Genomic DNA, 15,120 nt, shown 5'->3' on the forward strand with positions numbered 1-15,120 from the left:
TATATTTAAAACATGAATCTCAACATGAATTTATTAATTTAATTGCACTCATGTAACGTCTGAGCCTCATTAAACATCTGAAAATGTACCTACAAGCCACTTTTGTGTTTTTTTATTTTTTTTATTTTTTTATTTTTTGTGTGTGTGTGCCATCTCTGTAGTACAAATACCTTTTTTTTTTTTATTAATATTACTAGAAGGAAAAAAAAAATCTTAAACTGAGCGTTTGACAGGTAGTGCTGTGGAATGGGGTTTGGCCGAGGAAAAATTTACGGTCAAAAGATTTTTGGTTTAACCCCTGGATATATCAAGTCATAAACTTGCAGTGTATAGTTCCTTAACTTCCATTGTCAGCTGCGCTCGTTTCTGTTGTGTCTCTTTAATCTGGCAACCCGTGTGAGTGTTGTGCTTGAGAAGGTGGCGGGAGAAACAATATTTTGAATTTGGACTGCAGTACCCATTGCAACTGCATTTCAACCATTTAAGTTGCACATAACTTGTATGTCAAGTATTTAATGATATAATACAGTAGTCAACATTTGAAGTGGATAAAAAAGTTCATCAAAGTTGTCCTAAAACAAGAATGGGTATTGTTTTGGTTGTTTTGGACAACTTTGATGAAAGGTTTTGATCCACTTCAAATGTTGACTACTATATATATCAATATGATGTATATATTAAATTTGAAATATACTGCATATATTTAGCAAATTACCCTTGAAATGAAATATGAAATATGGACATTGAATGGCTTTCTTGGGGTAAATGTTAAGTTTACAAACTCTTATTTAAATTATTATAGAATTTGAAAGCTCAGACTTTTTCATATTAAAAGTTAAAAAAGTGCAGGGCTTGTTGTGATTATTGGATGTTATGTATGCAACAAATAATGTTTTAGAGAACTTGCGTTTACACATCAAATCAAAGTAGATTAGTTAAAATCAAGATATCTAAATTTTCATAACAGCTGGCAGGTTTCTGTTGTAGCTTGTCCACACTGTGTACACAAAATGAACATAGTCAAAAACGCACCATTGGAGAAGTACCAATTAAACATCTCTTAATCAGTAAATTATTTAGTTTTGCCAAAACCAAAAAATTACTTTCTGGCCAATTTTTTTCGACTCTTGTTTTCATTCCCTTCGCTTTTCCTTCTCCCACTTTAATTTCCCATTGCACTTCAATGTCTGCTTTCTCCTCCCTTTCCTCCTTCATTTCCCTTGCCTTTGTCTTTATGTTCTCCTCTGTCTCATCTTCTTCTCTCAATATTTCACATATAGAAAAAACTGCTTACCACCCAAACCCCCAGCAGTCTGCCAGATGTGGAAGTGGTGTATCTGATATTTTTCAGGCGCGGATGTTGATCACAGAGGAGAACCTGATGACCACCATCATCCGCACGTTTATGGACCACCTCAGACACAGAGACCTGCAGGGCCGCTTTCAGTTCGAACGCTACACCGCACAACAGGCCTTCAAATTCCGCCGGGTGCAGAGCCTTATAGGAGACCTCAAGTAAGATACAGAGCTTGTCCTCGGCCCATTTACACAGGAAGAACTTCATATACAGTTACCATTTTGTGTCTAAAATTCCCATTTCATGAAGCGTTTCTTTTGGACGCAGGTATGTCCTGATAAGCCGTCCAACAGAGTGGACCGACCAACTCAGGGAAAAGTATCTGGAAGGTTTTGACGCTTTCTTGGAGTTGCTAAAATGCATGCAGGTGATTATACCGAACTGATTTTAAGATTGTGTGTTGGTGGTAATTGAAATTGGACACTGAAACAGTTATGTGTGTCCTGTTTGCAGGGAATGGACCCAGTAGTGCGTCAGGTGGGGCAGCACATAGAGATGGAGCCAGAATGGGAGGCAGCGTTCACCTTACAGATGAAGCTCACACATATCATCTCTATGATGCAGGAATGGTGTGGCAGTGATGTAAGTGCATGTTAGAGACACTCTCACATTTACGTTAGTACTCATAATGCAGCTTTGAGCTTTGAAATAAGTCTGTTATTTGTCACGTGCAGGAGCGAGTGCTGATCGAAGCCTATAAGAAGTGCCTGAGCGCGCTGACACACTGCCACAGTGGTTTCACAGATGGGGAGCAGCCCATAACCCTCAGCATGTGCGGCCACTCCGTAGACACCATCCGCTACTGTGTCTCTCAGGAGAAAGTCAGCATACACCTGCCTGTGTCCCGGCTTTTAGCAGGTCAGTCGGAAATGGTTTCACACATAGTTTGTTGTGCATATACATGCTGTAAAAAGTAAGTTCTTTTGCAGTGGTTGATGGTGGTAACCATAACCATCAACTCTTTCTCTTCCTGTTAGGTTTACATGCTCTGCTGAGCAAAATTGAGGTTGCCTATCGATTCCCTGAGCAGCTGCCACTGGTAAGCTTGGGGGTTTTAGCTCATGAGAGTTGTTGCAAAAACAATCTTGGTGATTTCTGAGGCCTCTCTTGTCTTCTACAGAGTGAATTGAGTCCACCCATGTTGATCGAGCACCCGCTCCGCTGCCTTGTACTCTGTGCTCAGGTGCATGCTGGGATGTGGAGAAGAAATGGCTTTTCTTTGGTCAATCAGGTAAGAAGCTTATAGATTTGTTTCATTCTAATCCTCAGGACATTTAACAGCGTGATTGTTCGTGATTGTACCTTTCCATAATAATATTGTGCTTTTTCTTCTGGTGTCTTTGCAGATCTATTATTATCATAATGTGAAGTGTAGAGTGGAGATGTTCGATAAAGATCTCATCATGCTTCAGGTCAGTAGCGTAAAGATATTTAATTCCGAAATTATTATACGACAAGTATTTCATTCCAAAATTAAAAGAGAAATATTTATAATTTTACATGAAAAAACCTATTGTAGTTAAAGAAGACAAAAGAAAGTGGATTACATTCATTTCATTTAATGAAAATGTTGTGCTTCAGTGTAATGTGCTAAAAATGTCAAATCCAGCCATAAAATGGAAATTACTGTATAATATGCAGGGCTCAATGCTAAGGATTTTTTCTACTGGCCCGGTCGGGCCAGTGGTTCAAATTTTTACTTGCCCGGTCAAAATTTTCACTGACCCTAACACAAAAAATTATATAGTTGCTGTTATCATTGTTTTTGACTCATGTAATCTTTTATTTTAATAAATAAGTTTATATGACACCAGAATTTTACATACCAAATTAAATTCTCGATTCCAATTTTGATACCACAGCACAACCTACTAGCCTAACTAAAGTTCAAACATTATTTGTTGGTCCAAAAAAATTATTATTATTATTAATACGCAAACTTGCCAGGTGGCGCTTATGGAATAAGAGTGATATTACGTTTCTTTGGTTACCGCTGTAAACAAAGCAGCGCTGTGCTTATGAACGCTGCTTTAAATACATCATGCATAGACAAATGAAAAGAAAATGTAAACTTTCTTTTTTTTTTTTTTTTTGAACGGTCAGTTCCCCTCACAGATACATTCACATAAACCATAGTTTCAATATTTAGGATAATATTTCCAATATTTCGTGCATTGTGCACCGTGATCTTGGTCTGCCTGCTACAGTATTTTTTTTTTTGCGTTCGTCTTTGGAGTCTCTGGCCTCTGTTAACGGATGTCTAAAGAGTTTTGAAAATTTTGAAAGAAGATCGCATGCAGTTCTTGTGCAAGCCCAGAACAAGAGATCGGTGCATCTGTCTCCACTGTATAAGTTATGTATTGATCATTGTTAAAGCTACAAAGCTAATACTTTTGTAGGCTATTTGTCCGTCAGAGACGCGTCTCTCTGTGATCGCTTAAAATTTGAAATTATTAAGGTTGAAAATGATAAACTTTCGTGACGACGCAGCAGTGGCCCGATTGGGCCAGTGACCTATTCGTCAACTGTCCCGAGCGTCTTTCACGCTGGCCCAGAGCCATCGGGCACTCCTTATTGTTGAGCCCTGATATGTAATGTCACGGAATTTGCCAAACGAGAGTACATGAACACATAAACGTAGTCTCTTAAGAACTGAACATTTTACAGTTTCTTGTGAGAAAAAACAAAAATACAGCCATATCATATACAAACAGAGACTTAAAGGTCTTCACAGCAACCCATCAAAATCAAATTTTGTAAAAGTATTGATAGTACTGTTACTAGCAATTAAATTTATTATTAAAACATTATTTTCAATTTTCAGTTTCATAGGGCCTTAAAAAATTTCTTTAACTTTTAATAAGTTGCTGTTAAATTGTTTCATGATTTCAGTTAGTTTTTTTTTTTTTTTTTTTTTTTTTTGATTAATACAATTTAATTTTAACCATTAAAAGAGTCTAAACAATTTTTAAATGGGGAAAAAATTTAATTCAGAAAACTTAAAAAAAAATAAATAAATAAATAAAATGGATTTCAAAGTTGCCTTGCAAGATCAACCTTTTCTGGCTATCATGGTTTGTGTATTGTTTGGTCAAGTTGTGTATTAAGTTGTTAGGTCAGCACATAGACAAAACTGTTCTCTGCTTAATACAGACCATGATTTGAAATGGGAATTGTATGGTATTTAATGATGTTTCCTTAATGACAGTGTTTTTAAAGCAAATTTTGTCAGAATTTAATTAGTTTGTTTCAGCGCTTAAAGCCTTGTGGGCAGTGCGCCACCATATAGCGCCATTCCCGATCCTGTCCCCCCTCTCCCTCCCACTTCACTGTACACTCAATTTGGCCTATTTTTTTGGCAAAAAAAAGACAAATATAAATCTTCAAAAATGAATTGCTTTATGCAGTTATTAAAATAAGAATGTTAATACTTATACACACAATGAGAATTTGACTGCTTTATCCAAAATATGTCAGCAGTTAAATTATATTATTAAAACTGTAGTGATTGTGGAGAGAAAAATGTCAGGAAAATGTCCTTATTTATTATGAAAGCAGTGTACAAGAATCTTTTCAGTACAGTTTGATTCATTATTTGCTGCACAAAGTTTGTTTTTATTCATGTTGTTTTTGGATCTAGGCTGGAGCTTCCATGATGGATCCGAACCACTTCCTGATGATCATGTTGAGCCGTTTTGAGCTCTATCATATCTTCAGCTCAGCAGACTGCAGAAAGCGATACAGCAGAGAGAATGCTAACAAGGTCTGCTTTGCTTCCAAACCACTGTTTGTCCTCATTCCTTTTTTTCTTTTCTTGATTTCTCTCTGCTTGCACTCATTTCTGTTGCCTGTGATGTTTGTTTCTCTCTGCCGCTCAGGATGTGGTTCAGCAGAATAACACACTAATTGAGGAGATGCTGCATCTGGTCATTATGATCGTGGGTGAGTGGTTATTTCTCAACACTTTTCTTTTAAATGTTGGTATATAGGTGTATTAAGCTTATTAGACACCATAGAAAGTTGAAAAGAAAAGTCTTTCATGCTTTTCATGTTTGTTTTTTCTTGCAGGGGAGCGATACACAGCAGGTGTTGGTCAGGTGGAGAACTCTGATGAGATAAGGCGAGAGATCGTTCACCAGCTATGCATTCGACCCATGGCCCACAGCGAGCTTGTCAAAGCCCTGCCAGAGAATGTAAGTCAACCCTCACAGCTTCTTCTTTATCCAAGATAATGAAAGTGCTTTTTAGTAATTATGTCCGCTTTAAAAATCTGACTAAAAAGACATTATGCAAATATCCCAGTAATTCCATAAATCAGCTTATTTCTGATTAAATTAGGTTTAAAAACACTAAGGAACTATCATTAAATTCTGTGCAATTCATTTCGCTAATCATGAGAATGTGCCATGATTTGTTCCTGTTGATTTAAAGCAAGACAGAGCAAAACAGTTTTTTTTTTTTGTATTTGACTGCCACCTAGTGGTATTTTATGCTACTGAATTTTCACGAACTCTTCTGTCTTCTGCACACAGGAGAATAAAGAAACCGGCATGGAGAGGGTCATTGACAGTGTGGCTTTGTTTAAGTGAGTGCCCTGAATAAAAGAGTGTTGCCCCAAAGAGTTGAATTGGTCTGTGTGTAATTCTGTGTGAATTGTGTTGTACAGGAAGCCTGGTGTGACTGGTAGAGGACTTTATAAACTCAGGCCAGAGTGTGCCAAGATGTTCAACCTTTACTTCCACCATTACTCCAGAGCTGACCAGTCTAAGGTAAAGCTGCATTACTGAAAATGCAACTCACAAGGAACAATTGTTAAAAACACATGTTTATTTTTATTTTTTTCTGTCATCCTTCAGGCTGAAGAGGCTCAAAGAAAGATAAAGAGGCAAAATGGAGAAGATTCAGGTACTAATATACATGCATTAGGCATTGGCAAACAATTCAAACATTTTACTCAAAGCACACAGCATCATTAAAATCATTCTAAGTCACTTTTTATCAATCAAAATTTTGAGAATATAAATTGGGCACCACAATTACATAAACATTAGCACAGAAAACATTCATAGCGTTACGCTGGGCTGCACGATTTGGAGGAAAAATTGAATTCTGAATATCTCTAAAAATGTAAGTAATTTTGATTTAAAAAGAAAAAAGAAATCCAGGTTTGATGTGATTGTTTTTAAGCCTGCACAATTTAATAGTACTACTACTATATCAATAATAATTTAATAATAATTATTTTATTGCTGTTACTTCTACTGCTAATATTAAAAAATAAAAATAAAAAATACTAAATACAAAAATTACTATAATTCAATTTTATTGTACACTGCAACTTTACAATTACAATTACTTAATTTCTCCATTTGTTAAACATTAAACTATGAAACTTTTACTTTAAAGTCTGCAGGGTGCCTAGGTGGTTCTCCTTACAAGTATGGGAAGATGGTTGGGAAATGTTTAGGGATGTATCGATACCAAAATCTCATGATATGATATTATAGCAATATGAAGTCCACAATGCGATATTTGTGATATTTAAAAAAAAAAAAAAAAAAAGACATGGAAACTTGGGGAAAAAAAAAGTGCATTTTTAAAGTTAAATTCTTCTGTCTAATGCACTTTGAGGGCCCTATTTTAAAGTTCTAAGCGCATGGTCTAAAGCGCATGGTGCAGGTGCACTTGGGGTGTGTCCGAATCCACTTTTGCTATTTTAAGGACGGGAAAAATGGCCAGCATGCCTGGTGCATGGTCTTAAAGGGTTGTACCTATTCTCTTAATGAGTCGTGGGTGTCTTTTGGGCGTAACGTGCATTAAACTAATCAGAGTCTCATATCCCAGTTGTGCTTGCGCCATGGCGGATTCTCTTTGCGAGAACAAAGACTGAACGCTTCTCCAGAGAGCTTCTCCTCTGTGTCTGTAATAAGAAGAGTGTATGTGCATTGTGCATATTACTAATGCACTCTTTAAATAAGAAAAATATTGCACCATTGACTTTAGACCAGGTTTTAGTAGGTCCATGGCACAGTCGATTTTAGTTGCCTCAAAATAACAATGCACCAACAATGCGCCTGAACACACCTCGTTTTCAAGCAGCACTCCCATGGGCGGGCGCACAAATGCATTTGCTGTTTAAACGGGGCGCAGGACGTGAAAATGATAAGTGCGTCAGGCTGAAACAAACAAAAATCAATTGCATCGCGCCTGGTGCCGTATTGCGCCTAATGTATGATAGAGAGTTCAAAATTAAGAGCTCCAATCCATGTTCTTAACTAAGAAAACTTAAGTCAAAAAAAAAAATTGACTTGTACTTGAACTTTAAAGGAAACTTAGTCCTCTTTTTAATTGTGATGTACTGTGATACACAGGTGTTTTAGAAGCCAAACAAAGTAGATAATAATAATAAATAATAATAATAATACAATAATTTTATATTTTTGTTATTTCTCTGACAGTAATAGCCATATATTGTAAAGCAGTCAGTTGCACTGCAAAATAAGTGAAAATGAATATTTCATAGGTATATTTTTGCTTTACACTACAGCAGGGAAATTACAATACTTCTTTCCTACACTTATTTCTACGCTTGAAAGAGATGTTTTGAATTTGGACTGCAGTAATGTTACCCATTTAAACCACTAGCTGTCAGCAATCCATACTGCATTTAAGCTTTTGTTGTGATGGAGACAGCAGTAGATCTTTCATTTTGAAGAAAAACTCCAGTTTCATTGAAAACAGGCACACAAAAACTCGTCTCACTACAAATCTAGTGAAATGCTGTAATTGTCTGTAATCATCTGCCGCGAAAATGAAGCATAACTAGTGGCCATTGCCTTCCCAAACGTGCACTAAACTCACAGCACATGCAATAAACAAGTTCACTGCATTCATTCACTCTGAACTGAGACATTCTGAGGCACGGAAAATATTGGATCACAAGCTGATCGCCTGAGCGAATTGCGCTTTGCTTTGAAATGTGCAGCGAAAACAGACTTGATGAAGTGATGAAGCCATAATGTGCTTTTGGTTTTAGTTTGTTTGACAGATACTGTGTCAAAGCATAATGGCCCAAAACACAACTTTAAAGACCTTTTATGAGACAGTTTTGCTATCATGATACCACGGTATTGATAATATCGTTACGTTCGTAGTAAGTGCTATAATGTATGCTAAAAGCGTCTCAAACTCCGACCTCCATTTACTGCAAACCGAGAGGATGCAGTGTTTTATTTTGATGAATTGTGCTGCAGTGTGTTGACAGTGCCAAAGTTTAAAGCGACTTTTATGTGTGTTTGTTATAGTTCTGCCTCCACCTGTTCTGCCTCGGTTCTGTCCGCTGTTTGCCAGCCTGGTGAACATACTGCAGTGTGACGTGCTGCTGGGCATTCTGGGAGCTGTGCTGCAATGGGCAATAGAGCCCAGTGGGGGACACTGGTCTGAGTCCATGCTTCAGAGGGTAAGTGTGTGTGAGGCAGAGAGAGAACCTACACAAACTAGACTACTCTGTCATATTATGAACATAATAGATTTTTGATTATTAGCATTAAGTCTTATCCATTGCGTGCTTTTGAAGTAGAATTCACTGTATTTAAACCACTGGATTATACAAAAATAGGCATTAGTATGTGGTTATTTAAAATGTAGGATATTATATCAATGAATTTCCAGCGAAAGTTTTGAACACTATCTTGATATAAATAACTTGTCGTGCAGGTGCTGCATCTCATAGGCATGGGCCTGGTGGAGGAACAGCAACATCTCATTGGCAGCACAGAAGATGATACCAACTTCAACTTTACTCTCAAAATTTCCAGTATGTCTGTCTTCTGTCTCATACAAACACATACACAACTCTTTGAGTTGAGCTAATTTAATGTCTTCATTGTAGGACCAGGTGAAGCTCCTGCTAACACTCCCAGTATCTTGGCTTTATTGGAAACCCTGCAGAACGCTCCTCATCTGGAGGTGCACAAGGACATGATCCGCTGGATCCTCAAGGTAAAGCTGATCAAAATCTCATTACAAAGCCATCTGCCAGTACTATGAATGTGTAAATGTCTCAGTTATTCAATAGGGGGCAGCAAAAGAAAAACAAAGGTCAGAGGACTTGGTAAAAAAAAAAAAAATGTGTGTGTAGACTCTGTGGTGTAAATTCCATCTGTCCAGAAGTACTAAAGGCGATGTAGCTTGTTTGTTTGTTTGTTTTATTAGTTCATTTATTAGTTTATTTAAAATAAATTTATTTGATTTTAGTTATGTTTGTATTTTCATTTTCTTTGTTTTGGTATTTTAAAACTATATTTGTATTTATTTATTAGTTTTCATAAATTGTTTATTTTAAGGCGATGTGGTTTTATGTGCCTATTTATTCATTTATGTTTGTTTGTTTTTATTAATTAATTTATTTATTAGTTTTATTAGTATATTTGTTAATTTGTTTTAGTTTATGTATTGGGTTATTTTAAATAAATTATTTATTTGATTTTTATTTTATTTACTAGCTTGTATCTATTTTTTTTGGTATCTTATTTTAAACTGTGTATTTATTTATTTATTTATTTATTTTTTTTACTACTTTATTTTCTTAAATGGTTTATTTTAAGGAGATGTCGTTTTATTTTAAATAATTTACTTATTTGATTTACTAGCCTCTATTTTAATCTATTTTGTTTTGGTATTTTATTTTAAACTATTCATTTATTTATTTTTTCTTTTTTTAGGGAGATGTAGTTTGCTTGCTTATTTGTATTTGTTTTATTAGATTATTTATTAGTTTGTTTTAGTTTATTATTTTATTTTAATTAAGTTATTTATTCATTTACTAGCCTGTATTTTTAGTCTACTTTTGTTTTTGTATTTTATTTTAAACTTTGTGTGTTTGTTTTCTGAAATGGTTTATTTTAAGGAGATGAAGTTCACTTGCTTATTTATTTATGTTTGTTTGTTTTATTAGCTTATTTATTAGTTTGTTTTAGTTTATTTAATATTTGAAAAAATATATATTTATTTGATTATTTACTGGCTTACATTTTTATCTTTTTTGTCTGGATATTTTATTTTAAACTTTTTTTTTTTTAATGTTTTGTGTGGGTTGTGGTTTGCTTGCTTATTTATGTTTGGTTTATTTGTTTGTTTTAGGTTATTATTTTATTTTAAATAAATTATTAATTTAATTTTTATTTGATTTTACTAGCTTGTATTTTTATCTTTTTTTTTTTTTGGTATTTTATTTGAAACTGCGTTTGTTTTCTGAAATGGTTTATTTTAAATAGATGTAGTTTGCTTACTTATGTTTGTTTGTTTTATTAGTTTATTAGTTTCTTTTTTAGTTTTCATTCATTTATTAGTTTATTTTAAATAAATTATTTGAAATTTATTTATTAACTTGCATTTTAATGTTTTGTTTTGGTAATTTATTTTAAACTATAGAATTTATTAGTTTTCTTAAGTGGTTTATTAAACTTTATTTATTTATTTAGTATTAAGCAATAAATTGCTTATTAATTTTTTTAGCTTTTTTGTGTGATGTTTTTTTATATATTTAAATTTTATTTTTGCTTTTTAAAACAGATTTTTATTTTTCTAATTAAATATTTTCTTTTGTATACTATATTATATTAAATGTATTTATGTATAATATTTCATATTGTTTTTCTGCAGACTGTTGCCAACATCAAGACTACACGGGAGTGCACGGCCAGTGCGCCCCCTAGTGACAGCTCAGGGCACAGTCAAGAGGAGGTGAGCTTAGGAAGCATGACACACTTGCATCATGACCTGTTAAAGTTGCAGTATTGTCTCATAGAATGTATGTGTATGTGTAGACGGTGCGGGATAAAGATAAGGCGGAGCGGAAGAGGAAAGCAGAGATGGCACGGCTCCGGAGAGAAAAGATCATGGCTCAGATGTCAGAGATGCAAAGACATTTCATCAACGAGAACAAAGAGTTGTTCCAGCAGAGCCTGGAGGAGCTCGACCCCTCCACCTCCTCCACACTGGAGCACAGGTACACACACACACACACCACGCTTGAAAATGTCACTGATCAAACAGATCCGGATCTCTAATTTCTCTCTCTTTACTTCACAGCCCCAGTTCGTGTGATAGTTCACTGGTCTGTGTGGGTCCGCGGCGGTGGCGTGCAGGCGGCATTGAGAGGAGGCAGGTGGTGACGTGTATCCTGTGTCAGGAGGAGCAGGAAATCAGGACCGACGGCAAAGCCATGGTGCTCGCTGCTTTTGTCCAGCGCTCTACCGTCATGTCCAAAAACCGCAAGAGGCCTCCACACAACCCAGGCATGTCCTTATATGCGTGTCTTAGCTTCTTCGTACCATATAAGTGCATGCATGCTTGATTGAATGCCGTTGTGTTTGCATTGCAGATAAGTATGACCCTCTCTTCATGCACCCTGACCTGTCGTTCGGCACACACACAGGCAGCTGCGGACACATCATGCACTCGCACTGCTGGCAGAGGTAAGGATCATCATGAAAAATGAGAAACACATGCTTCCATATGCTGAAAAATGTGCTCTTCCTATCAGAGGAGCAAAAGAATGTAACTGTAATTGCCTGCTTTTTAGCAGCCGTGCTTTCAGATTTTTTTCCCCCATTCATTATGAAATAGTTTCCACCTGTTTTAAGATTTAGATCATCTGGTCCTTTAAAGGATTATGACAAAGATTTAACTCTTCAAGAGCATGTTTAGTAGTTGCATGAAAGTGATGCTATGAAATGTACAGTAAACTCTTAAAACCACTCTTCTATTACTTAAAGGGACAGTTTACCCAAAAATGAAAATTCAGTTGTTCTGAACCTGAAAGCCCTTCTTTGTCCGGAGCACAAACTGAGAAATAGTTGATGAAATCTGAGAGCTTTTGTGGCACTCTCGTGAATATATTAAACAATTTTTTTTTGACAGAGTCATTATTTTTGTTTTCTTTGTGCACAAGAAGTATTCTCATAGCTTCATGAAATTTTGGTTGAAACACTGTCACATGCACTATTTTAAAGCATGGGTTTAGAACAAGGTAGTAATGACATAATTTTCATTTTTGGGTGAACTATTTTAACTAATCATTCAGATTTGTTAGTTAGAACTCTACACTTCATTGTAGAGATACTGTTTTGATTATTTATTTGGGAACGTAACATGCTCCAGCAGTGCCACCCATTTCACTAGTTTAATTAAACATCTTAAAAATTAATTGTTAATAATAAGATGTGTTTAGAAAATAAATAGGGCCTGTTTTTACTTTATGATAATCTCAATGTCTAAAATGAATTGTATAATTTCTTTGTATGGTAACAGTGTCTAATGTCTCCTCCTGCAGATATTTTGAAGCGGTGCAGGCTAAAGAGCAGCGCAGGCAGCAGAGGCTACGTGTGCACACCAGTTACGATGTGGAGAACGGAGAGTTCTTGTGTCCACTCTGTGAATGTCTGAGTAACACAGTCATTCCTCTGCTGCCTCTTACTAAGACCAACTGCAGGTACTGTGACAAAAACATTTAAAGTGCTAAAATGCTAGGGTTGGGTATCGTTAGAATTTTTATTGATTCCGATTCAGATTCTTTTCGATTCCCAGTTTTGATTTCAATGTAGATAAAAGATGATATCAAGCATATTTATTCTGCTTCTTTAGTGCTAAACGTTTAGTTGCAGTTGAATACCATGAACAAAAATCAACAGGCTACATAAAAACAAGATTCGCTTAAGAGCTGTTTGCAAAATAGAGTTGAGTGATTCTGGATAAATTGGGTTGTTGTTGTTTTTGTTGTTTTTTTTAAATGGAAGTTGTGGTTCTTTTACGATTCTGAAGAAAAAAAAAAGACAACTAAACAAAAATCACATGTAGGCCTAATTCATAGGTGAATGATTCAGTGATTCACTCAAGATTTACATGGCTCATTACTGAATGAATCTTTAACATTATTTGGAATGTCAAATTAACTTTCAAAAGGATGATTTACTCTGTTTTAATCTCTACTGTACATATCAGAGTTTATATCTGGACTATGAACTTTTATCCCAGTACTTCTGTGATTATTTAAATGTTTGTAACACAGAAACAATACACATAATATTCATATACATCATTCATATTGCCTACATGACAGTGGCTCTCTTCAGGTCAATGGCAGCACGAAAGCAGATTTGAATGTTCAAATCACACTGGTCGTACGCTGCACGGAAGAAAAGTTGAGGAATCAAACAGATGAATCATTGTAATTTGCAACATGTTTAGCTTATCACAAATATTATACTTCGCTTTTTTCGATTTCTGATGTGTAGCCATTCTTTGGAGCGCTATGCGCTTAGATTAATGAGCAAGGTCCTGGCAGATCGCTAGGTCGGGTCCTCACAGACAAAAAAAGAACCGCACATAGGAATCGATAGGTGGAATCGAAATTTTAATTCCACAAGAAGTATCCGATTCCTGACCTTAAGTATCTGATTCTGGAATCGGAATCGATTTTTAATACCAAACCCTATATAGGGCCCTATGAAATCCGTTTTATTTTTTTCCAAATTCCAAATTTTAATTTTTCTGGATTCCGTTTTTTTCCCGTTTTAATTTTTCTCAGCTCCTTTTTAATGGTTAAATTAAATTTTATAAATCAAAGAGCATGTCTAATTCACATCAATTTAATAAAGGTTTAACAAAAGTGACATGTTTAGTTTTTTCCTCACCATATGTTTTATTGTTATCAAATTCTGTGTTTTAGCATGTCTAATTATTTGAATGCATACTTAATTTATTCAAGTTTATTCTTATTCTTGTGTATCTAAAATGTTCTGGTTATCAAATGAAGGCTTAAAACATTAATTTCATTTATCTTTTAATTATTTAAATTTTATTTTTTATTTTTTGGCAAACAAAGGAGAATTTACTATTAAAATTAAAACATGGAAGTAATGTTGTGTGATTATACCCTAAAAAATGTTTGTTTCATTTTAGTAGTAGTAAAAGTAGTAATATATATCTGGCACAAGTTAAAACGGACTTTTATTTTGACGGGTTGCCATGTCTACCTTTACATTTCTGTGTTTATATGATATAATGCTAGTTTTCCTAAAATGGAATGGTCAAATGCTCATGAAGTGACTCTCCGCAGATATTGTTCATGTATTTATGTCCTCATTTAGTAAGACAACAGACGATGAAATCACCGCAGCGTCACGAGCGCTTCAGTATATGTAGTAAACAAAACCGCTCGTCTGCTCCATTCATTAAAACGGAGATACACAGAACACACAGGATTCACATTTATGGTATTTTTGTAGCGTAATATTTACAGATACTAGTCCATATTGCGGATTTAATGTAATGACTAACTTTTGATTAATTCATTCAGACTTTGACAAATTCCGTGACATTCCGCGTCATTCAGTAAATTCCATTTTTATGACTGGATTCCGCGATTCTGTCCATGTTTTCTGCATCGCGGACTCTACCTATGCAGCACTGTATTGGTGGTATAACTGTTGTGACCAAACTGTAATTTACAAAGCTCTTTCAGTTTAAGTAATAGATAATTAGCATGACCTCTTAGATTAACACTTCACAGTTGAATGAACGGAGCGGATTGGCTGATTATAAACAGTGTTAGTATAATACTCTCATCTGTAATAAATTAGGCAACCCCTTTAATACATTGTGACTGAAAGCCCCACTTGTATGAGCTCAGCAGTGCTATTAATACACACCGCACAGGCTAAGCACCTTGTGCACTTCATAAGACATTACAGATGGTAAGA

At 35.2% G+C, this 15,120-nt stretch overlaps 1 protein-coding gene across 2 annotated transcripts in view; it reads left to right on the forward strand.

Annotated features, from left to right (window-relative positions):
- Positions 1-15,120, forward strand: part of ubr2 (ubiquitin protein ligase E3 component n-recognin 2) — a 41,795-nt gene that overhangs the window by 16,863 nt on the left and 9,812 nt on the right. For both annotated transcript variants that reach the window (XM_051125937.1, XM_051125936.1), the window contains exons 12-32: positions 1,352-1,515; positions 1,625-1,724; positions 1,811-1,939; positions 2,032-2,215; positions 2,335-2,396; positions 2,478-2,588; positions 2,704-2,769; positions 4,998-5,120; positions 5,236-5,299; positions 5,426-5,550; positions 5,890-5,942; positions 6,024-6,126; positions 6,214-6,262; positions 8,662-8,816; positions 9,074-9,173; positions 9,249-9,358; positions 11,021-11,101; positions 11,185-11,366; positions 11,450-11,655; positions 11,742-11,835; positions 12,693-12,851. In XM_051125937.1, coding sequence (XP_050981894.1) covers positions 1,352-1,515; positions 1,625-1,724; positions 1,811-1,939; positions 2,032-2,215; positions 2,335-2,396; positions 2,478-2,588; positions 2,704-2,769; positions 4,998-5,120; positions 5,236-5,299; positions 5,426-5,550; positions 5,890-5,942; positions 6,024-6,126; positions 6,214-6,262; positions 8,662-8,816; positions 9,074-9,173; positions 9,249-9,358; positions 11,021-11,101; positions 11,185-11,366; positions 11,450-11,655; positions 11,742-11,835; positions 12,693-12,851 — 2,420 coding nt within the window. The remainder of the gene's footprint in view (positions 1-1,351; positions 1,516-1,624; positions 1,725-1,810; positions 1,940-2,031; positions 2,216-2,334; positions 2,397-2,477; positions 2,589-2,703; positions 2,770-4,997; positions 5,121-5,235; positions 5,300-5,425; positions 5,551-5,889; positions 5,943-6,023; positions 6,127-6,213; positions 6,263-8,661; positions 8,817-9,073; positions 9,174-9,248; positions 9,359-11,020; positions 11,102-11,184; positions 11,367-11,449; positions 11,656-11,741; positions 11,836-12,692; positions 12,852-15,120) is intronic.

Source organism: Labeo rohita, chromosome 13, assembly GCF_022985175.1.
Source record: "Labeo rohita strain BAU-BD-2019 chromosome 13, IGBB_LRoh.1.0, whole genome shotgun sequence".
NCBI classification, from domain to species: domain Eukaryota; kingdom Metazoa; phylum Chordata; class Actinopteri; order Cypriniformes; family Cyprinidae; genus Labeo; species Labeo rohita.